Below are 24,223 nucleotides of genomic sequence, written 5' to 3' on the forward strand. Positions count from 1 at the left end.
CTTTATTGTTGCTTTTCCCTAAAGTATATATTTCTCTTGAAGTTTACCTCTAGAATTCATTGTTTTAACTGATATTATTGCGATATGAGGCCATTAATTTAATGGGTATTCATATTAAGGTCAAAAAAAATTTTTTTAAGATCAAAAGATTTAAGGATGATTTTATTTGGTTTGTATTTTGTCCTGCAGGAAATCACATGTGTGCAGGTACCTAAAATGTGTTCCTTAACAGTGCTATTGTCATTTCTTTAGAGCTTTGAAAACAATTGATGAATTGGCCTTCAAGATAGACCTACAGAGCACAACACACGTGAATATCACAACTCGGAATCTGGCTCTTGGAGTATCATCTGTGTCCCCAGAGACCAATGAAATTTCAAATTTTAGCATTGGTCTTCCAAGCAATAATGAATCATACTTCCAGGTAATAAGTTAGTGGTTTCTGTAATCGATTAGACAAAAATCTCTGATCTTCTGCTAATTGCTGTGGCAAGGAGATCTTGGTTCTAGGGATGGAAGGTAAGTCTCAAGGCTGACTAAGATTAATAGCAGCGGTAGCCATAAGCCATGTGGACTCAGACAGGAGGTATACCTTCAGCTTACCTTCTCCAGGAGGTGATAGTGGAATTAAATGTTAAACTATGAGGGAGTACCACCCCACTGGGAGTGGGATACGGGATTAGTTTAATCAGAAGAAGGGGCTTCCCTGATAGCTCAGTTGGTAAAGAATTCACCTGCAATGCAGGAGACCTCGATTTGATTCCTGAATCGGGAAGATCCCCTGGAGAAGGGATAGGCTACCCACTCCAGTGTTCTTGGGCTTCCCTTGTGGCTCAGCTGGTAAAGAATCCACCTGTAATGCGGGAGGCCTGGGTTTGATCTCTGGGTTGGGAAGAACTCCTGGAGAAGGAAAAGTCTCTCTACTCCAGTATTCTGGCCTGGAGAATTCCATGGACTGTATAGTTCATGGGGTTGCAGAGAGTCAGACACGATTGAACGATTTTCACTTTCCTGTAGTCAGAAGAAAGACCTTTTTAAGGACCCAAAGATGGGAAGATGCATGGTGTGCCAGTATTTCTCAAACTGTTACATTATAACCACCTAGAGAACTTACCAAAACAGATTGCTGGGGCTTCCCTGGTGGCTCAGTGATAAAGAATCTACCTGCCAATGCAGGAGACACAAGTTTGATCCCTGGTTTGAGAAAATCCCACATGACGCAGAGCAACTAAGTCTGTGTGCCACAACTCTTGAGTCTATCCTCTAGAACCGGGAGCCACAACTGCTGAGCCCATGTGCTGCAACTACTGAAACCGCAATAAGAGAAAGTGGAAAGTGAAAGCTGCTTAGTCGTGTCTGACTCTTTGCCCCCTCTGTCCGTGGAATTCTCCAGACAAGAATACTGGAGTGGGTTGCCTTTCCCTTCTCCAGGGGATCTTCCCGACCCACGGATCAAACCTGCATCTCCTGCATTCAGGCAGATTCTTTACCGTCTGAGCTACCAAAGAACCCAAGAGAAGCCACCGCAAAAAGCCCACACACCGCCACTAGAGTGGCCGCTGCTTGCCCCAACTAGAGGAAAGCCTGCGCCGCAATGCAGACCCAGCAGAGCCAAAAATAAACAAATAAAAATTTCTAGGTCCCATCTCCAGAGATTCTAATTTAGGGTCCTGAGTGGATCTCTCAAGTTTGCACTTTTAACAAGTTCCCAGGTATTTGCTAGTACTGCTGGTCTGAGGATTGTATTTTGAGAAACAGTGGTATAGAAGGCTGCTGCTGCTGCTGAGTCGCTTCAGTCGTGTCCAACTCTGTGTGACCCCATAGACCGCAGCCCAGCCCACCAGGCTCCCCCATCCCTGGGATTCTCCAGGCAAGAATACTGGAGTGGGCTGCGATTTCCTTTTCCAGTGCATGAAAGTGAAAAGTGAAAGTGAAGTCACTCAGTCTTGTCTGACTCTTAGCGACCCCATGGACTGTAGCCCACCAGGCTCCTCCGTCCATGGGATTTTCCAGGCAAAAGTACTGGAGTGGGGTGCCATTTCCTTCTCCAGGTATAGAAGGCTAAGAATGACAGATGAAAATGAGGCTGAACAAGAAATTCAGGGCTAGATTAATGGAGATCCTCTCTGACTTGTTCAAGTGACACTTCAGCAAATAATTGTCAGATTCCTCTTATGTACTAGACAGTGTTAGCCACATAGGCAAATGAAATGATTGAAACATCATCCTTGACAAGGGAGAACACCTAAGTGGCTGGCATGTCATACTTCTTAACTGTGGAGATAATTCAAGATAGAATATTTAAAAATCTGGATATAAGGAAGAACTTTTTTTCTGCTTTGGACCAGAGGCTCTTTTGGAGTAATTCTGTTTCACATCTTAAGAGTTAAAAAGCAGTCAGCGTCAGTCTCATTTCAGGTCCATTTGCAGGAAAACACTCTTTGGCGTAATCTGTGGGTTCAGGAAAAATGATACCCAAGAACGCTCATAAAACTTCAGCTGCTTCCTCAGTGAAAAGATACTCATTCTCAGCAATAAAACAAATGAATTCCAGTCTTTTTTTTTTTTTTTCTGGTAGTTATTTTTTCACAGTGTGTTTTGAGAAAAATTCAAAATCTATTAAGTGCAAATCTAATCTTTATTCTTGAAAATGTCAACTGATTGTAGAGTTCTCGGTTTGAGTTAAACTCTACATTTCTTGTTTTGCCACATTTGCAAAGCTCGAATAAGATCCAGGCCTTTGTAAGGGACTCATACTGAGGGCAGAGACTGTGGTGGAGGTAAAGAGGAGACGAAGCTGAGTCTTGATGACGGCAGTTACTGTCCTAGGGAGTAAAGTTATCATTGCAATTTAAATATAATTACTCAACTGGTGTCTGTGTGTGTGACAGATGGATTTTAAGAGTGGACAAATGGATCCTTTGGCTTCTGTCATTTTGCCTCCGAACTTACTTGAGAACCTAAGTGAAGAAGATTCTGTATTAGTTAAAAGAGCACAATTTACTTTCTTCAATAAAACTGGGCTTTTCCAGGTAAGTGTTCATTAACTTACTATTTTTCAATCAGAAATAGTTTCCTTGCTTAAAATGAAAGATAAAAGTTCAAGTTTCTTGAAAATATGTCAAAAGTATAGAAAAATTAATCTACTGTATTTTAAAAAGTTATTTAACATAACTCTAAATACTTTATTTCTGGTAATCATATGCTTATTAATAAGATGTGTTCATTTAAGTTTTTTGAATAAATCGGATTAAGACTTGCATGATGCAATTAGAAATGGAATTTGTGGAGAAGTTATTATTTCTTATTTCTTTTGTTAAGTATTTTATGCTCTCCAGCAATTTAGATCTTCAGAGTTAAAGAAATTGTGTGCCAAAGGAAAGGTTTTTTTCTTGATTCAGCGGGAAGCACTGTTTACATAATGAGCAGCATTCTTGGCTTTAATCAGTTTTCCCATTAGTATTTCAAATGGCCTTTGGCCTTCCCACATCCCCCGAGTAGCGTGGCATTGTGCTGAGCACATATTATCATTTTTATTGGCATCGTTTCCAAATACTAGAAAGTCCCCTGCCAGCAAACACTGATGACCTCTGGTTGCCTTTGAAAGTACAGCTCATTTTGAGCAGTTTCACTGAGCCCTGTCAATAAAAGTTTTACCTGTTATGTTGAGGATACCTGTGTATATTAAACAGTGTGACCTATGTAAGAGAGAGCTGCAAGTTTCAAAGTCAGTAGAAATGTTTTTCACTGCGCTAGGCATCACATTTAGAAGAATGGCAAAGGAGGCTACGGGGAAGTAAAAGGAGGAACATGGAACTGTTTATAGTCATTAACTCAAAACACTTTAAAATGTTATCAGCAAATGCTTTAAGAACAAGCTATGTACAATTTTTGAGTAAATTAAGAATGTAGCTACATGCAATTGCTTTGAAGGATTTAATAGCTACAAACACTTAAAAATGCATTTGTTAAAGTTGTTGGAGACATGTAACAATGGCACCTTTTAAAATAATAGGAGAGGACTTCCCTGGTAGTTCAGTGGTTAAGATGGCACGCTTCCAATGCAGGGAGCTTGGGTTCAATCCCTGATCAGGGAACTAAGATCCCACATGCTTCCAGGTGTACCTGCCAAGCCCCAGCAAATAATAATAACACAAAAAAATGCAGTAGGTTTTAGATGATGTGAATCGTGGGAGAAGAGGTCATTGAGAGGAGAGGTGGGCACTGGAGGAAGTCCTAGCGTTAAAAGATCAGTCACTGTTTCATTTTGAGTCTCATCTTCTCATGTGATCACTTCCTTATCCTTTGACATCTCCCAATCCTCGACATTGTTAGAAAACATATGTTTGGTTTTTAAAGTAAATTTATAGAAGACTGAAAAACATGGAAGGTTCTAATGGTACTCCCCTCAAGAAGGGAACAGAATAAGAGTATTATTTTATTAATTAATTTTTATTGCAGTATAGTTGCTTTACAATGTTGTATTAACCTCTGAAAAGTGAAAGTGTTAGTCACTCAGTCTTGTCTGACTCCTTGTGACCTCATGGACTGTAGCCCACCAGGCTCCTTTCTGTACATGGAATTCTCCAGGCAAGAATACTGGAGTGGGTAGCCATTCCCTTCTCCAAGGGATCTTCCCCACCCAAGGATTGAACCCAGGTCTCCTGCATTGCAGGCAGATTCTTTACTGTCTGAGCCACCAGGGAAGCCTTACTGCTCAGCAAAATGAGTCAGCTGTATATGTATGCATAGCCCCTCTCTTTAGGATTCCCCTCTCATTTAGGACAGTACAGTGTATGAGGTAGAGTTCTCTGAGTTATACAGTACATTCCCATCAGTTGTCTATTTTATACGAAGTATCAATAGTGTATATGTGTCAGTCTCAATCTCTTTAATTTCTCCCACCTCCTCTTTACTGGAAAGGCTGGATATCTCCAAACTGTAGCCCCTTTATTGAAAGAGAGAACACACAAACCTAATAAAAAGCTATACTCTGGGTGCTGAGAACTAGGTAGCATTGAAGGAATCCTATAGTTATTCCAAAAGGGCTGATTTACAAGCTGTAATAGAGAAATTGAGGAGGTTCAACAAGAAATACAAAGGAAAAGAGAAAGTGATGATAACCTAATGTTCCCAGGCATTTTGCAGCACAGATTCATTAATTTGATTTCCTGACAACCTTAACTTTGAAGTGGTAGCTACAGACGCCATCAAGTGTACAATTGGAGATGGTAGAAGTTTTGGTGGAGTTTTAATCCAGTAGAATTATATTTAGGTTTACATTAGCAAACACTCAGGCTTCCCTGGTGGCTCAGCTGGTAAAGAATCTGCCTGCAGTGCAGGATACCTGGGTTCTATCCCTGTATTGGAAAGATCCCCTGGAGAAGGGAAAGGCTACCCTCTCCGGTATTCTGGCCTGGAGTATTCCATGGACACTGTAGTCCATGGGGTTGCAAAGAGTCAAACACAACTGAGCGACTTTCATTTCACTTCACTTTAGTAAACACTCAGGTTTCCTTAGAAGCTCAGACAGTAAAGAATCTGCCTGCAATACAGGAGACCTGGGTTCCATCCCTGGGTGGAGAAAATCCCCTGGAGAAGGGAATGGCAACCCACCTAGCATTCTTGCCTGGAGAATTCCATAGACAGAGGAATTTGGTAGGCTACAGTCCATGGGAACGCAGAGTCAGACACGACTGAGCGACTTTAGCTTCACTCACTTCACTTCTAGTAAACACTCAGACTGTTGTCATGAACCTGAAAGATGAATTGATTTTTATTTTTCACACCATATTTCCTTGTTATTTCTTTAGAGGAAAACAACTTCATCTTTTTTTTTTTATGGTAGGGAAATGATCTAACTGTCTCGCAGCTTTTTATGAGTGTATATTATTTGTGAGTTTGCATTGTTTCAGATGTTAACTGGCTGACATCAGTCACAGCAATCAAGAACGAAGTTTTATGAACATTATCTTACAGCATTGGCTCTAAGGTTCCTTCAATGTATTTATTATAATAAGGGAAATAGCAGAGCTCTTTCAGGAAAGCTAGCAGTTTGATCTTATAAACAGGATGTTCTATAACTGAAGATCTTAAGTGTAAGAAGTGCTGACAGATTGCTTACTTTGGAGCACCAAAATAAAATAAAAGGGTGTACTTCTGACTAATACACATTTTTTTTTCTTTAAAAGGATGTAGGAACCAAGAAAGTCACCTTAGTAAGCTATGTGATGGCGTGCAGTATTGGAAACATTACTATCCAGGATCTGAAGGATCCTGTTCAGATAAAGATCAAACACACAAGAACTCAGGTAAAGAAAAGCTGCAAACAGCCATGGGACAGAGTCTGACTGTTTCATAGCACTCCGAGGCATGTTTTAAAGCATGGTTAGAAGTAACTTGTACCTTGTGGGGGGCTGTTTTCCACAAAGGGGAAACCAGCTAGTCCAGCAGTCCTGTAATGTCACAGATGGTGGCTGTAGGATGAGCGAGGGAAATTTAGTCTTATCTAGGATTCAGTCATCTGAAGAGGAATAAGAGTGAAGGAAAGAGCCACTCCTTTTAAGAAACGACATATGATTTGATGCTTTCAAACACTGGTACTGGAGAAGACTCTTTAAGAGTCCCTTGGACAGCAAGGAGATCAAACCAGTCAATCCTAAAGGAAATTAACCCTGATTATTCATTGAAAGGACTGATGCTGAAGCTCCAATACTTTGGCCACCTGATGCGGAGAGCCAACTCATTGGAAAAGATCCTAATGCTGGGAAAGATTGAGGGCAGGAAGAGAAGGGGCTGACAGAGGATAAGATGGTTGAATGGCATCATCAACTCAATGGCCATGAATTTGAGCAAGCTCTGGGAGATAGTGAAGGACAGGGAAGCCTGGCGTGCTACAGTCCATGGGGTCGCAAAGAATCAGACATGACTTAGCCACTGAACAACGACAACAAATAATTATTGGATTGGCCATAAGGTTCATTCGTATTTTTGTGCCGCTTACAAAAAACCTGAACAAACTTTTTGGCCAACCCAGTACTTCAGCTAAATTAGATTTAGACACAGTGCACAATTGTGTCATTAAAGGTTTTTGTTGTCTTTTTAAAGTCAAGTGAAAGTTAAAGTCGCTTAGTTGTATCCAACTCTTAGCAAGTATAGCCTACCAGGCTCCTTTGTCCATAGAATTCTCCAGGCAAGAATACTGGAGTGCCTATCCCTTCTCCAGGGGATCTTCCTGACCCAGAAATCGAACCAGGGTCTCCTGCATGGCAGGCGGATTCTTTACCAGCTGAGCTACCAGGGGACCCCTTTTAAAGTCAAAGATATCTGAAGCTGGGAAAGCAGAAGGGAAATGGGAGAAACAGGAGAGAGTTGACTTATTTTTTGAGAGGTTAGTGCTTGTCTAAAATCTTGGCAAATGTTGCTTTTTTTTTTTCTGCTTCATCTGTTTATTTTACAAAATTATGTGGGGGTTCTTATTGTCCTCAGTGGCCTAACCACAGTGTTCCCCTGTTTTATAGAGGCTCCCAGTCACGGTTCGACTGTTAGGCAGGCAGGAAGGCAGGCGGGAAGTGACCCAGCTGATAAGGAGTAAGGCTTGGAATTGAAGGCTACTAAGAATTGGCCTTGCTTTGTCACGGAACCCTCTGAGACTTCCCTGTTCTACCCTTTGGCCTCCTTTGTTTCAGCTCCTTCATCCATAAAGAATTTTTTTTTATCGTGGTAGAATATGTTGTTGTTCCATAGCTAAGTCGTATCCTGCTCTTTGCAGCCCCATGGACTGCAGCATGCCAGGCTTCCCTGTCCATCACTATCTCCCAGAGCTTGCTCAGACTCACATCTATTGAGTCAATGGTGCCATCCGACCGTCTCATCCTCTGTTGCCCCCTTCTCCTCCTGCCCTCTGTTTTTCCCAATATCAGGGTCCTTTCCAGTGAGTTGGCTCTTGGCATCAGGTGGCCAAAGTATTGGTAGAATGTACATAACATAAAAGTTACTATTCTAACCATTACTAAGTGTGCAGTTCTGTGGGTACATTCACACTGCTCTGCAACCATCGCTATATCCATCTCCAGAACTTCTTCATTTTCCCCAGCTAAAACTATGTCCCCATGAAACACCTCCCATCCCTCCTCTCTCAGTCCTTGGAAACTGCCTTTCTATTCTGTCTCTCCATGAAACTGACTACTTTGATATCTCATATGAGTGGAATCATACAGTATTTGTCCTTTTGTGATGGGCTTATCTCACTTGGTATTTTCAAGTTCTATCCATATGATACCATGTGTCATAATTTCTTTCATTTTTAAGTCTGAATGGTATTCCATTGTATACATTCACACACAGAGACACACACACACATTTCGCTTATCTTCGTAATGTGTACTTTTGCTGCTTCCATCTTTTGGCAATTGTGAATAATACTGCTCTGAGCATGGTTGTATAAATATCTGTTTGAGTCCCTGCTTGCGATTCTTTTGGGCATATACCTAGAAATAAAAGAGAATTTTGAAGATGAAGTGAAATTTTAGTGTAAAGAGCTTTGCTAAATGCTTAGAATTGCACTTTACAATGAGACATAAAATTAGTAACCTGCAGATAAATGAATAAGGTGATGATTCCTCTGGAGCTATAGTTGATTTCCATTTGAAGTCTGTGAGAGCAAACCCCTTAAACTGCCTGCTGTTCTTGGATTGTATTTCTGTGACTAATGGTGATCTATTCCTTTGTGTAAAGCTTAGCATTTTTACTCATTTCCCATGTTCAAATTGTATGATTTTTTTTTCATTTATTTTAAACACAGTTTCACGTGTTTATTCTTATGTTAATATAGGCAGTGGCTCATCCCATCTGTGCCTTCTGGGATTTGAACAAAAATGGTAAGTTTTAAAATATTGGCTGTCTTAATAACAACTGAATTTTAAACCTTGTTAGACACCTCCATTTCCTTTAATTCCATCTCAGATCAGAGTGAGTCACAATGTAAGGTGATGGCAACTGAGCTGCAAAATTTAGTTTAGGTAGCTTGGGAAGAGAATTCTTATTTCAGTAATTTTTTATTCATTGCAAGAAGAAATAGCCTTACTTTACTTTAAAAAAAAATACCTCTAATTTCAGTAATTTATAAGCTATAGCATACATTTTATTGCCCCTTTTAGATGAATGTCAGTATACATTTGATCACATTTCTTCTGGGACACTTCTGAGATTATTTGATATGCACGAGGCATGCAATTTAAAATCTAGTTTCCAGACCATGGATTATGGGGGGTATCATATTAGAGGACTTATGGGAATGGTTATAATAGATACATGTTACTTGAAAGAAATGAAGTGCCTCCAAAATGACATTTTACAGTTGAGAGAGAGAGGCAAAATTAAGGGATAAATCACTAGGTGTAAAGGGTGGTGACATCTGTGAAGGGAAGGGGAAACCTCGCACCTGGTCAGCTTCCCCTGGGATTCCCTGCTGTTCTGCGGTTCCCCAGTGGGAACTGTGGTGGCCCAATCAAACCAGTGCTAGTGTGGGCTGCTTCTCAGAAATGTAATCTAAAGGTGTCCCAAACCGCCTCATACTCCTTATCCTAGCTGGAAAGTTTTTGTTGTTGTTTGGTTTCTGGTTGCAGTTTGAGAAGATCCTGATTTACTCGCTACATAGTTAAAAATGATATCACCTTGTAGTCTTAAAACACTTTTCAACTGTATGTGTCGTTCATATTCCATATCATACCAGGAAAGTCATATAAGATGTGGTAAAGGCATTACAGTAAGTTGTTTCTGTGCATGACTGCTGTGTGCTTAATAGCATGTTCCAAGGAAACTGACCTTTGTTCTTATGTCTTCCCAGAAACATAGATTGACTCAAGGGGGTAAAAAATGGTATTGATCTCTAGAGACTTTTTAGTACATAACATATTTGGAAAGGAGTATTCTTTTCATGGAAATTAACTTTGAAATATATTAAATAAATTACACATCAATTCATGCATTAATATATTTATGTTAAATATATATTTATATAAAATATGATCTACTAAATAAATATGTCTTATAGATATACTCAAGATACATACATTAAATAAGTAAAATATATATTCAAATATTTTGAATTTTAAAAATTGACGTTTTTGCAATCTCCCTAAGGAGGCACTTCCATAGGACACAGTTGAAAACCGCCACCTAATCTCTATCTGCCCACCTTGTAATAACATCCTATGATTACAGGAATCGAAATTATTTTAAGTATTGGCAGTTTTCAAGACAGTATCTGTTTTGCAGATAAACAGCAGGAGAAAAGAGACTGGGGCATAGTTCCCCAAGGGAAAGCTCACCCATTCTGGGAAAGGAACTGATCCACTGTCGTTTTCACACTGTTGACTTCTTCCCACAGAAGGTTCTGGATTTTGGAACACTTCAGGATGTGACAAACACAAAGATTCAGATGCCAACGAGACAGTCTGCCTGTGTAACCACCTCACCCACTTTGGGGTTCTGATGGTAGGGGAGGAATGTCCAAACTCATTTTGAAATGATATAATTGTGGAAGGCATATTTCTTTTTGTGAGTCAGCCTTTATGGATGATGTGTCTGGGAAATTTTTTTCCTAATAATTTTCATCTATAGCCTGAAATCTTGATTCTTAAATAAGAATCTAACTGGCAGAGATCATATATTTAAAATGTGCAAGGTAAGTATAGAAAAGAATACTGTTCCCCCACCCCTCCCCCCATCCCATGCATTAACAGTAATCACAAATAACCTCAGAAACAAGAAAATCACCATGAAACCCTCAAATTAACAGAGAAAGTTAGGGAGATGGGGAAAGAGTGGGAGGGTGGGAGAGAGAGAGAGAAAAGTTAAAGAGGGAGAAAATGTTGGGTTTTACTAGCATGGAAGTGAACTGTGAAAAGTTTCATCAAAAATTGTCTTATAGTATATTATCACTCGTATATTTGAATGGAACTTTGTACCAGGTACTGGTGATCCAGTTGTGACCCCAAATGACTGCAGCCCTATCTAGAGATCACGCCTGTTAGCACAGACTAGTAACTAGGGTAGTGTGGAGGCTTGCCAGAGAAATGATGGGTGTGACATTTCTCTCACAACTAGACCTTACTATCTTTCTTTCCTCCCTCTCTTCCTGCCTTCTTTCCCCTGGCCCTGGTTTTATCTCATTAGCCAGCCTGTCCAACAGTTCTAAGCAGAAATTAGATCGCATCAGTATGTTTTTTCAGCCCATCAAATTTTGAAGAGTCAATTTTCGAGAGTCATACAAGCAGGAACTTGTATGACTTCATCCACAGACTTACGCCTTCATTTTATAATCTGGTATGCTAGTGTTCGTGTAAACATCTTTCTGGTATGAAATAGACCCTCCACATCCAAACAGAGCCATTGTTTCTGTATAGTTTCCATAAAGGGAACAAACCACATTTGTTTTTTAATTGAAGATGGGAGTCATGAGTGCTAAGGCAGTAAAGCTTTTCAAATTTGAATCACAGACGTCGGGTTATGTGTATCCAATCTGTCCCTTGAATCTTACACCCACTTCCAGTGGGACTGAGACGGAGCAGTGAGGGACTGTGGGGTGCAGTGACTGGCTCATGGATCTACTGGGCCTGTGGGCTGATAAAGGGCCATTGTCATGAGGCAGCCCTGCCCGTTGTGATTTTCCCTACAATCCAGTACTTAAAGCTCTGAAGGACAGGACCATGTCATTTAAAAAGACTGACAATCATAGAAAATAACTTTTTAACTTTCCTCAAATATTAATGTCTTTATTTACTGACAGACCATGAACATGAACAATTAAACTATAGCATGTCTTCCCTAAATAATTTTTTAAAATCCTGTTTTCTTCCGTATTTGTTTTTTTGAAAAGTGACAGCCTCTTTCTTTCATGAAATGCTGATTTTGCATCATTAATCATTTAGGTATACAAGCTTTAGCTTAATTTATTGAAGTATTTAACTGTGTGTGTGTTTGAGCAGGATTGTGTGTGTTGTAAATCAATATTAGATAAATAGATAGCAATAATACTATTCACTGTTCAGAGATGATTTATGAGTAACCAAAGTTTGGCTTCCTATTACTTTTTTTCAAGTATTGTGTACATCTTGTTATGAATTTTTAATTATATATTACTTTTTCTGTTGTCTTTTGATGAAATAATTAATTTTACAGGTATAAGGGTATGTGCATTTTTCACTGCTCTCTTTCCATTTTCCATTGTGGCTGCTTTTATAGGATTATAAAGTTCTGGAAGAAAAACTTTCCAGAATTTATCTTTTCTGGTCATATGCCCATATCCTTTCAGCGTTTCCAGACCACCAAGACATTGTTAAGAGTCTTTCTTGGTGTACAGACTCTTTATTCACTTCCGTAAGGTGTTCCTTGAGTCTGCTTTGCCCCATGACACAGTCACCATATGAGAAATTTAAAAACATACCCCACCCCAAAACATACCCCAGATTCGTAATTGTATCTCCTAATCTACAAACATATGAAAATTTTCACATCCTCTGTTCCATGTATTTGTAGTAAAACCGATTTTCATCTTTTTTGACATTAGTATGTTTTCATGTTGGCTAGTTCAGAGGAACAAATATTTTCATATTCTTCATTCTTTAAAAGTACAAAACAGCATGAGAATTGTGTTTAAATGTGTAACCATGAAGAGCATTATTTTATTCAATTTACATTTTAAACTGTGGCTCTAATCATGACTTGCAAGTCAACCACAACATCTAACGGAGAGCCGTACATTTTTCAAGAGGTAATAATGAGTCCTTTGGAGGTTCTCAAGATATTTCTCTACTCCATCAAATCCTGGAGTAACCAGAATTTTGATCAGGGTAACCTACCAGTGAATCAGGTGGCCTGACTCAAACCCACCCCATGTGCCAGGGGAATCTCAGGTCCTCCCAGTGGTTTGAGGGATTCCTGGGAGAGGAGGGTAGGGATTGATGGTCCCCTCTGACCCTGAGTCCCTGTGTCTGCTGAATTACATCACTTTGTGCATTTCTTGCTATCACACAGGTACTGTTACCTGCTCCTCACTGTGTCAACCGAACCTGGAATTAAGTCCCACTTGTGGTTTCACGTAAATAGGCACTCATACAAAATGACTTCCTGGAGGTTTTTGTATGAATAGCAGATTTTATTGACATTTTAGTGACAATTAAAGAAAATTAACATTACAGAATGAAAAACGTATAAACTTTTTTTTTCATAATTTAAGACCTAAAAGTTTAAACCAGATATTCCATGTTCCTTTTCCAAAAAGGCTCCATTTTCAAACATCTATATAATGGAGATGCATTTCTCCTCCATCCAAGGCTTGAGTAGTTGGTCTTAACTCAAGGTTTATCCCTAGTCCAATTCTCCATTTAAGGAAGAAAAGAAAGATTTTCCTATCACACCTGAATTTTGCAAGTCTGCCTCCTTCTGCACAGTGAAATTACGGCTGTGTATTCACATGCAAAAAGGTTTACTTATTTTTAACCACAACAACCTCTAATACTTAAAAAAAAATTTATTTTCTGCTGTGCTGGGTCTTCACTGTTGTTGGCAGACTTCTGACTTTGGTGGCTTCTCTTGTTGCAGAGCATCCACTCTAGAGCGCAGGCTTAGTAGTTGTGGTGCACAGGCTTTAGTTTCCCTCTGCATGTGGAATTTTCCCCGACCAGGGATTGAACCTGTGTCCTCTGCATTGGCAGGCAGATTCTTATCCACTGCACCACCAGGGAAGTCCAACCCCTAACACTAATTAATAACTTTTCAAGTGTATAAAAATGAAAAAACTATGTTACCCTCTCCACCAAAAAAAAAACTCTTGGTGGCTTCTCATTTATGACAACAGAAAAGGAAAGACCATATATGTACCAAACTTTGCAATGACTACAATAAGAGCCTCAGCACTATTCTTAGAACTGGGCAGCCACGTGCCAGCCAGCCTCTGGCTGTCTCGGATGAGTCCCACCCTACCAAGCAAAGAAATCAGGCCCACCTGAGGGCTTGGACACATGGGCCACAGTGGCCTCCATTTGTGCTTGGGACCCCAGCTCTGCAAATGATAGGAAGGGTCTGGTTATTTATAATGCAAGACAATGACCTCCTTTCCAGTTTTTGTTAGGGGAACCAGTGGTTTTGCTCTTCAAGTTATACTGATGTGCAAAGAGCTTGGGTAATAGGTAATGATAAAAAAACCATGTACAATTTTCTCAATAATGCTTCATTTTTATTTCATGGAGTGATCCACAAGAGTGCAATAAGTGGAAATTTCAGTACAGGCATACCTCGGAGATATTTTTGTGGGTTCAGTTCCAGACCACTGCAATAAAGCAAATATCAAGATAAAATGAGTCATACAAATTTTTGGGTTTCCCAGTACATATAAAAGTTATGTTTGTACAATACTGTAGCCTGTGAATGTGCAATGTCATTATCTCTAAAAGGAAAAAAATATATAGATACTTTACTCTAAAGTATGTTATTGCTAGAAATTGGTCACCATCGTCTAAGCTTCAGTTTATCAAGCAGTGACATCGAAGATCACTGATCACAGGTCACCGTAGCAAATATAATAACAATGAACCGAAGAAGTTTTAAATGTGATGAGAATTACCAAAGTGCAACACAGAGACCCGAAGTGAGCAAATGTTGGGAAAAGGTCATAATTCAGAGTTGCCACAAATGTTCAATTTGTAAAAAGAATGCAGTGTCTATGAAGTGCAATAAAGGCAAACACTTAAAATGAGATTCACCTGTATTGATTTACACTGTTGTTGTTAGCCCCTAAGATTGAGTTGCGATTCTAAGTGTTGTCGTGAAGCTTCTACTAGAACAAAACAGCATTCTCATGAAAAGAGATTATTACAGCTGTTTCTCATGTTTTTGGTAGGACCTTCAAGGAACTGCCTCACAGTTGGATGCAAAAAACACTAAAATCCTCACCTTCATTACCTATATTGGGTGTGGAATATCTGCCATCTTTTCAGCAGCTACCCTCCTGACATATGTTGCTTTTGAGTAAGTTTTTTTTTTTCACTATCTGCCAAATCCAGAGCGGACTGTTGCAAAACATGAATACGAGAATTGTCTCAGCTTTTAAAAAACATGTATACACCCTGTGAATCATGTAGGATTCAGTTTTAATGTTCAGATTTCTCATGAGATGTATCATGCAACATGTTTCCCAGCTTTAGAATCTTAATTTATAGTTACTATATTTCCATTGATAAAATGTATTTAAGCCTGTTAAGATAATTAGTATTTAAGTAAATAACAATTGTATGAATTGCTTTTTACGGTAAAAGATAAAAACATTTTTGTGAAAATACAAGATGAAAAAAAGATGAAAGCAAAATAAATCTTATAAAATTGGTTTTGAAACAGGAAGTCTTTTTAAAAAAGGACCCTGACCTCATTAGAAATCAATAAATTTCAACAAGTTTTAGGGAAATTGGTTTTTAACAAAAATATTTTTTCTAATGAATCTATAATTTTTCCTGGATTAAAAAAAAATCAATCTGTTGTAACCAATTAGAAAATTTGGAAACAGTTTTGAAATTAGATTAGTAGTTTTAAAAAAAACTTTATAATTTGCCTGGTACTCCTATATCTTTGGCCCTCCTCCCAGTGGAGTGAGTGAGTGAGTGAGTGAGTGAAGTCACTCAGTCTTGTCCGACTCTTTGTGACCCCGTGGACTGTAGCCTGCCAGGCTCCTCCATCCATGGGATTCTCCAGGCAAGAATACTGGAGTGGGTTGCCATTTCCTTCTCCAGGAAATCTTCCCAACCCAGGGACTGAACCTGGGTCTCCCACATTGTAGGCAGATGTTTTACCATCTGAGCCACCAGTGAAGTCAAAGATGGTAGTATCTAGGTTATTGCAGAGCTGTATAAGATGTGAATTAACTGCCTGTGCTTGAAAGATTTATTTACAATATCATTCTCATATATCTTTCTATTGCTCCTCCTTTTTTTCCTAAAGAAAATTACGAAGGGATTATCCCTCCAAAATCCTGATGAACCTCAGCACAGCCCTGCTGTTTCTGAATCTTGTCTTCCTCCTGGACGGGTGGATCACCTCATTTCATGTGGATGGACTTTGCACGGCCATCGCAGCCTTGCTGCACTTTTTCCTTCTAGCTGCCTTTACCTGGATGGGACTAGAAGCGATTCACATGTACATTGCTCTGGTGAAAGTATTTAACACTTACATTCGCCGGTACATCCTGAAATTCTGCATCATTGGCTGGGGTAAGCCTCCTGCATTTTTTTTTTTTTTCCCCTGTCCTGGAAATCACTAGGTTCTCATAGGAAAATCCTATTTTGAAAGAATAGGACTGCTAAAAGAAACTTAAAGATTGTGAATGATATGCCTTTGATATACATAACCGAAGGCAGGGGTGTTTTTAAAACTGTTCCACAGTCCTCACAAAAGTCACGATTAAAGGGGAAAGAAAAAAAAAGCCTTAGCTCTTGAGTCACCACCAACTTATTTCCTGTGTCCAGAGCCAGCCCACCCAAGTCTGAAGAAGCAGCTGGCAGACAGTGGTGGATTTCCATTATATTTCAAAATAGAAAGGCCAGCTCAGACTCTTAACTATTCTTGCCCCTAGACACATGCCCATGTCTTGGAAACCTGAGCGAAAAGGTTATTTTTGTGAGTGCAACCAGAATACTGACAGAATTCTTGCTTTGAACTTCTTACCATGATTCCTCAGCCAGAGACAGATGGCTATGTTAGCCTGTTTACAGTCTTCCAATCAGGCTCCTCCTTTTATCTGGGTTCTGTATTGGGGCAGGCATTTTCAAGCTTTATCACAAATCTTGTTTTCAGATGGCAGGGGGGAAATGAGACATTTGCAAGGTGTTCAGTACCTCCTTAGGAGGCAGTGAAGGCACCTTTCAGGGAATTCAGGTGGGGTAGCATTTCCCTACTCAAATATACATACAAATCTATATAGATTCTCATGAGAGAAAAGAGATGACTGTAAAGACTTTCTGCCCCCATTGTTTCCCCTCAACTTATTCTGAAGATGTTTCTTTCTATAGGAAGGGGTAGAATGACGCTGCACTTACTTTCCAACCTGAACTCGGTCAGTCTAACAGGTGTCATTCATGAAGCTACATTTTCTGGTGCTGTGTTCAGTATAGGGCAGGTCCTTATACTCTAGTGGGTACCAGCAAGCAAACAGAATACTTAAGATTTAGATTGTTTCTAATTAGAGTTGGATGTTTCATACCACAAAGGGGATTTTACTGTTGTTTTCAACCAAGCTGCCAGTTCTAAGAAATTTGATTTTATAATATGGAGTATTTACTTTCTTTTTTTCCCCTTGCCATTTTCAGTCTTATAAAGCAATTTCAGATGTTTCAGAAAAGTTGTTTCTGTCATGGTTTTGTTATAACAGGTGTGCCTGTCTTAGTTGTGTCCATTGTTCTAGCGAGCAGAAAGCAAAATGAAGTCTATGGAAAAGACAGTTATGGAAAAGAACAAGGTGATGAATTGTAAGTAACAAAAGTTTGTTGGGAATTTATTTGTGATGAGTATTATATGCTTCATTTCCTGAAGTTTAGTGTGAGTTTTCATGCCAATAGTGAGCTTCTTATTTTGGAAGGTTAAGTTGTATTTATGTGTCTTTGCCAAGGCCTCTGCTATACCATACATGAATTCAGTTGAAAGCTCTGAACTGTGTGAGCTGCTTTTATGAATATTGTGCTCTTCTCATCTGGAGTTCAGAAGAAGCCTAAGATTCTCTCTTCTAGACTTAGAAGATCCTGTCTCCTTGAGGAGGTTTCCTAATACTTCCACCTCGTTAAACCACATGCATCTTCCAGAGAGTTAAGTAGCAGCATCAGACCTTGAGGGATTCAGTAACAGTATGATTATTGTGTGAAAGTGGAGAGAATGGATCTTGAATAATTTGAAAAATTCCCTTCAGACTGTGAGATTATTGAGGCTAAGATTTTTAAACTGTTCAGTTTTGGCAGTTAGTTTTCTTGTATTTTATGTAGCACATAATAAGTACTGAGTATTATTTGTGGGTTGACTGAATTACTGAATCAATGAAGAGCTTACTCCTGACTGTGACGCCACATTTCTGTGCTCATTTCATGGATGGATATCACTTTTATATCCAGTCAGTATCCAGTCCTGTTCCTTTCCTCCTGGTCTTCCCTTTTATGTTTCCAAAGTAACATTCAAAAGCCCCCAAGAGAGCTAGTGGGAAGTAAAGGATCCAGGCCAGGAATTTCAGATTCTAGGGCGACTTCCATATAGAAAGTAAGATTAGCTCCAGGGGCAAGCCATATCACTAGGGGACCTTTAAAATAAGCTATATTAAAGGTACAAGTCAGTGAACAAGTTGTAAATAAGGGAATATAAAAAGTATGTGAGTCAACTTTTACAGCCTTTAAAGTATGATTCAGTAAGCTATTGTGCCATTGACAGCTCCCATTAATTGAGGATTTACTATATGCCAGGAATCTGGTTAGGTTATAGGACTCAAAGATGTTCAAGACAGCTTTTGCCTTTGCAGTGGTCAAGTTATACCACGGTAGACACAACCTACCAAAATGATGACCATATGCTTTAGAATTTGAAGATTAATTGTCTTAAATAATTCATCTAAATATTTTTGGTACCTAAGAACTTGCATAGTATTAATTAGGTACTGGGGCATCTGCAAATTGCAGTATTTTAATTTTACTTTTAGTACCCTTTAAAAGTACTTCCATCTATTTTCAGATATATGTTATTCTGAATAGCAAGTGTATCTTTCCTCATCTCACAAGGATGTTATGATGTAAGCTTTTTACTTGTGCATTAGAAGCTTCAGCATAAGAATAACAGAGTTATACAATAAGGTTGTGCCTCAATTAGACCAATTATATTAATAGGAAGTATTTTGTTCCTAATAATGGAATCCACAATTATGTATGTCTTACATAAGTAAGTATTACTCTTTTCACATAATAAGAAACTTGGAAGAAGGCAACAACTAGCATTAATTTTGTGGCTGAAAATGTTAGGACCAGCAATCCTATAGCTCTCTTGGTCTTCCTTTCCTGGATAGAAGATGATGACTACAGCCACAGAGCTCGCATTCATGTTCAAAGCAGAAATAAGAAATAAGGGCTTTGCCAGTCAGACAGTCAGGAATACCTCTCTTAAAATCCCTTAGTGGACTCTGCTACCTTATCATTTTGTAGAACAAAGTCCACATATGCTCAGCCACTCAGTGGTGTCTGGCTGTTTGTGACCTCATAGACTGTAGCCCCCCAGGCTCCTCTGTCCATGGGTTTCTCCAGGCCAGACTGCTGGAGTGGGTTGCCATTTCTTTCTCCAGAAAGTCCACATGGCCACCATTTAAGTAACAAAGGAAACTGAGAAAGTTTCCCATCCTCTGGAGTGGAGGCCCATAAGAGAAAGCAGATAGATGTGGTTTAGAGTGAGCCAAACGATAATGTCTTCACACCAAGTCAGAGTTTAAGAGGCTACCTTGTTTTCTTAATTGTTGACTTAAAGAACTAAGTGTTAAGATAATGACTATCCAAAAGAAAGCAAAAACAAAAACAAAAATCTTATGTAAACATCAAGGAAGAAACTGAGCCCCCTCCCCAAATGAAGTGACTTCCTAAAGGGATTTGAGGGGCATTTGAGGAAGGCCCACCTGTAAAGTATGCAGAATCCCAAAGTAAGCCTCTTAGGTAAGCAGGGCGTGATGATTAATCTCTCTCTTTCTGTCTCTTCTCCTTTAAGCTGTTGGATACAGGATCCTGTCGTATTTTACGTGACCTGTGCCGGGTATTTCGGACTCATGTTTTTACTGAACGTCGCCATGTTCATTGTGGTGATGGTGCAGATCTGTGGGAGGAACGGCAAGAGAAGCAGCCGGACGCTGCGTGAGGAGGTTCTCCGGAACCTGCGTAGCGTGGTCAGCCTGACGTTTCTCCTGGGCATGACGTGGGGGTTTGCTTTCTTTGCCTGGGGACCTTTGAATGTCCCCTTCATGTACCTCTTCTCCATCTTCAACTCGTTACAAGGTAAGATAACTGGTGCGTGCCTAAGTCGCATCAGTCGTGTCCGACTCTGAAACCCTATGGACTGTAGCCCACCAGGCCCCTCTGTCCATGAGATTCTCCAGGGAAGAATACTGAAGTGGGTTGCCATGCCCTCATCTGGGGATCTTCCACATCCAGGCATGGAACCCACATCTCTTATGTCTCCTGCATTGGCAGGTGGGTTCTTTACCTCTAATGCCACCTGGGAAGCCCAAGATAAATGGTACCCGCACCGTTTTCTCTTTCATATTTGGACATATGTGCAGACAGCTTCACTTTTGAACAGACGCCATGCTGCGTTTCTAAGTCACTATTCTGAGTGCTGAGCACAGTTCCAGGCACAGAGTGGGTGCTCATGAAAATGGCCTTGAATGAAGTGAAGAGGTAGAATGTTAGTTTATTTGTTTTCAGTGTTGTATTTACCAAGCACTTAAAACTATGCCTGGAAGATAGTAGGTGCTCGGTATATATATCTTGTTCATGAGTCAATATGAGAGGGGTCCAATGGGAAGTGAAAGGAAGGCACAGAGGCTTTGTGGCTTCTTCATAGTTTTGCTGAGTGTTGATGCTCTTCATGGAACCATGTGAGTGTAGCATTCTTGGCCAGAAAAATCTTTAGACTCTGTCAGGGTCAGAAAAATTCACTTTGATTCCTTGGCTCTAAATATAAATACCAACAATCTAGTTCAGAAATGCTTGTTTTTTTTCCCTAAGATATGGCAGTCAACTCAACAATCTAATAAATGGCCTGTTCTGTTTAGAAATACAAGGTTTCTTTCAAGGAGTTCCCTGTAATGCTTCTAAGTCCATAACACAAAACCTAGTGTACTCTAGAGTGAATTTAACTTTTTAAACCATTTTTATTAAAGTATAGTTGATTTACAATGTTGTGCCAATCTCTGCTATACAGCAAATTGACTCAGTTATATGCATATATACAATCTTTTTAAAAATATATTCTTTTCCATTAGAGTTTATCCCAAGAGATTGGGTATAGTTCCCTGTGCTATGCAGTAGACCTTGTTGCTTATCCATTCTAAATGTAATAGTTTGAATCTAATAACCCCAAACTTCCAGTCCACCCCTCTCCCTCTCTCTCCGCTTTCCCCACTGGCAACTAGAAGTCTGATCTCTGCGTCTGTGAGTCTGCTTATTTTATAGACCATTTCATTTGTGCCATATTTTAGATTCACATGTAAGTGACATCGTGTGTTATTTGTCTTTCTCTTTCTGACTTCACTTGGTGTGATAATCTCTATTGCATCCATATTGCAGCAAATAGCATTATTTCGTTCTTTTGTATGGCTGAGCAATATTCCAGTGTATATATGTACCATATCTTCTGTCCATAGACATTTAGGTTGTTTACATGTTTTGGCTACTGTGAATAGTATTGCTATGAACATAGGGGTGCATGTGTCTTTTTTGAGTTATAGTTTTGTCTAAGTATATGCCCAGGAGTGGGGTTGCTAGATCATATGGTAATTCTCTTTTTTAGTTTTCTGAGGAACATCCATACTGTTTTCCATAATGTCTGTAGAAACTTACATTCCCACCAACACTATTAGGAAGGTTCCCTTTTAGGATGAATTTAGTTTCGAACCTTAAGTGAATATGAAGTGTTTTCTTCAAAATTCAATAACATTCTGTAAGACATTGATATACCCTGTATTGTTGTTAAAACTCCCTAATGTTGGAAGCACAATGAAGTCCACAGACCAGTAGGAATGAGATGACAAAGTTTGGCATCTTTTAGAGCAGGGCATTACTACTGGCTTACCTAAAGCTACTGGTCATGCACTTGAAGGTTTGTGGGGAAGGAATAGCTGACTAAAGCTGAATGAATCTGAGCTGGGAAGGAAAGTGTGCAAATCAGGTCTGTGCTTCTCACAGGTGAGATGCCTGAGCAAATGCTCCCAGCAGCTGTGATCTAAGAAACATCTGTATTTATCTACAGAAGAGTTTTTACAGCTTTGTATCCTGTGTATCTGTTTTGCTTATCTTCCTCAGTTTCCAACTAGTTCATGAGCTCTTGTTTTAAAAACCTGTCACTTAAAAGCTGCTCAGTAACTACTTGATAAATCAATCACTGCATTGGTAGATGAAGAAGGGAGGAGCTTGGGGGATGGCCTAAATTCAATCTGAGACTCCTCCGGCATAAATATGAATTAATTAGTTGAGTAAATTTTATTCAGATTCATTCTCCTTTGACAGAGGAACTTTGTGGGCTCATTATCATTAGTAAATAAAATAATAAGCCTCAAGTGCACCTCCAGAAGTTGGAAACTGAATAGGTAGCATATGAATACATCTGCACTGGGATCCAACTTTGTAAAGTGAGTGTTCTCTGTTTAATCTCTTCTATAATATACAACATAAAAGTGCCTAGACAAATATTGACAGAAATACCCATTAACATTAGAAAATTCCATGGTTTTATATTTCAGGATTGTACATGAAAGGCACATTAATCTGCCAGCCCAACCTTGTTTTTGCTTTTAGAATTTCCTGGCAGTTTTTAGTAATCTGCAATAGTTACAGTTGTCTGTTCAGCTCTGTTTCCATTAATAAGACTCGGGATGTTTTATTTTTCCCAGCATAGGTCTCCTCTCAGGAGGGAAAAATGTTGTAAACCATCATCGAGTCAGTGTTCTTCATAAATCACTGACTTTTAGGGCTGATTTTCAATGATATAAATTCAGAACAGATTTCTGCACATTCAGTGATATTAAAAACACCTTCTAAAAAGAAAATTTAAATTAAAAGGCAATGATACAGAGCACATGAATCTAACAATTGCTCACTGGCCAGACTCGTACAACAGCTTCTTCAGACACTATGGAAAGTCATTTAATGGTTTTTATTTGCGTCATTTTTGGAACCTTCTGTGAGAGGCTTGGTGGTTATTAAAAGTATATGATTTATTAAAAGAAGCATGTGGAATTTAGACAGTTTACAGAAAAAAATTCCATGAATACATAATGAACTCAGGTTGAACTTAGGCAAACTATGTTGTGTCGATGTCTTTCTGATATTCTTTATTCAAATCCCCCCAAAATAAAACTTGCCCCCGTGTCTCATGGAGGTTATATTACAGTAAGAGAGACTGAATACTGAGTGAGTAGCCTTTCTCTTCTCTAGGGGATCTTCCCAACTCAGGATTTGAACCCAGATCTCCTGCATTGCAGGTGGATTCTTTACCAGCTGAGCCACAAGGAAAGCCCTAGGAGAGACTGATGTTAATCAAATACGTCACCGTGTACAATATACATGGTGGTGTTGAAAGCATGTGACAGAAGATATGATGCCTAAATTGAGAGCTGAAGGATCAGTAGGAATTAACTAGATGAGAGGTGGGGGTAGGAGTTGGGTGAAAACTATTTCAGATAGAGGGCATTTCTTGTGCAAAACAATTGCTGTAATTGGTGATTATAGCATATACTCAAGGCATTAAAAGAAAGATCATATAACCAACCAAGAAAGAGCAGGAGAGTGACAGAGCAGTGAGGGTGACACAGAAGGAAGGTAAAGGCTCTGTATTTTGATCTGTGTAAGAGCGTTTAGAAGTTCTTGAAAGGTTTGAGGCCTGTGGACTGATATGATCAGATGCACATTTTGTAAAGGTGAAGCTGGACATAACGTGGAGAATGGATTACAGCAGCCATGCCATGTAGTGTCTGTAGATGAGAGGCCGTGGCAATGATCCAAGTAAGGTAAGACGGTTCAGGGTTTTAGACTGATGGGAATGGAGGAGCCTGAGATACGTGAGCAGAGTCAAGAGAATTTGCAGGTGTGCTAGTAACAAAACACTTACCATTGGTTTGGTCATTAAATTCTTACTTCTCTGCACTGATTAGGATAAGAAAGCTTCATGTTAATACAGTATTGTAGTGATTTGAAGCCTGGAATTGCAAGAATTAGCAATGGCCAAAGATTAATAATGTAATATTCTGAAACCTAAAATTATGCCAAAGTGAAGTCACTCAGTCATGTCCAACTCTTTGCGACTCCATGGGCTGTCACCTACCAGGCTCCTTAAGTGACAGTCCATGGAGTTTTCCAGGCAAGAGTACTGGAGTGGGTTGCCATTTCCTTCTCCAGGGGATCTTCCCGACCCAGGGATCAAACCTGGGTCTCCCACATTGCAAGCA

General features: G+C 39.4%; 1 protein-coding gene across 2 annotated transcripts in view; it reads left to right on the forward strand.

Annotated features, from left to right (window-relative positions):
* The window catches only part of ADGRG6 (adhesion G protein-coupled receptor G6), a 140,849-nt gene that overhangs the window by 98,475 nt on the left and 18,151 nt on the right, over positions 1 to 24,223 (forward strand). For both annotated transcript variants that reach the window (XM_068984880.1, XM_068984881.1), the window contains 9 exons: positions 253 to 424; positions 2,892 to 3,032; positions 6,192 to 6,311; positions 8,834 to 8,879; positions 10,391 to 10,497; positions 14,903 to 15,030; positions 15,994 to 16,262; positions 17,420 to 17,516; positions 19,771 to 20,054. In XM_068984880.1, the coding sequence (XP_068840981.1) occupies positions 253 to 424; positions 2,892 to 3,032; positions 6,192 to 6,311; positions 8,834 to 8,879; positions 10,391 to 10,497; positions 14,903 to 15,030; positions 15,994 to 16,262; positions 17,420 to 17,516; positions 19,771 to 20,054 (1,364 nt within the window). The remainder of the gene's footprint in view (positions 1 to 252; positions 425 to 2,891; positions 3,033 to 6,191; positions 6,312 to 8,833; positions 8,880 to 10,390; positions 10,498 to 14,902; positions 15,031 to 15,993; positions 16,263 to 17,419; positions 17,517 to 19,770; positions 20,055 to 24,223) is intronic.

The sequence above is a fragment of the Capricornis sumatraensis genome, chromosome 13 (assembly GCF_032405125.1).
Source record: "Capricornis sumatraensis isolate serow.1 chromosome 13, serow.2, whole genome shotgun sequence".
Taxonomy (NCBI): Eukaryota; Metazoa; Chordata; class Mammalia; order Artiodactyla; family Bovidae; genus Capricornis; species Capricornis sumatraensis.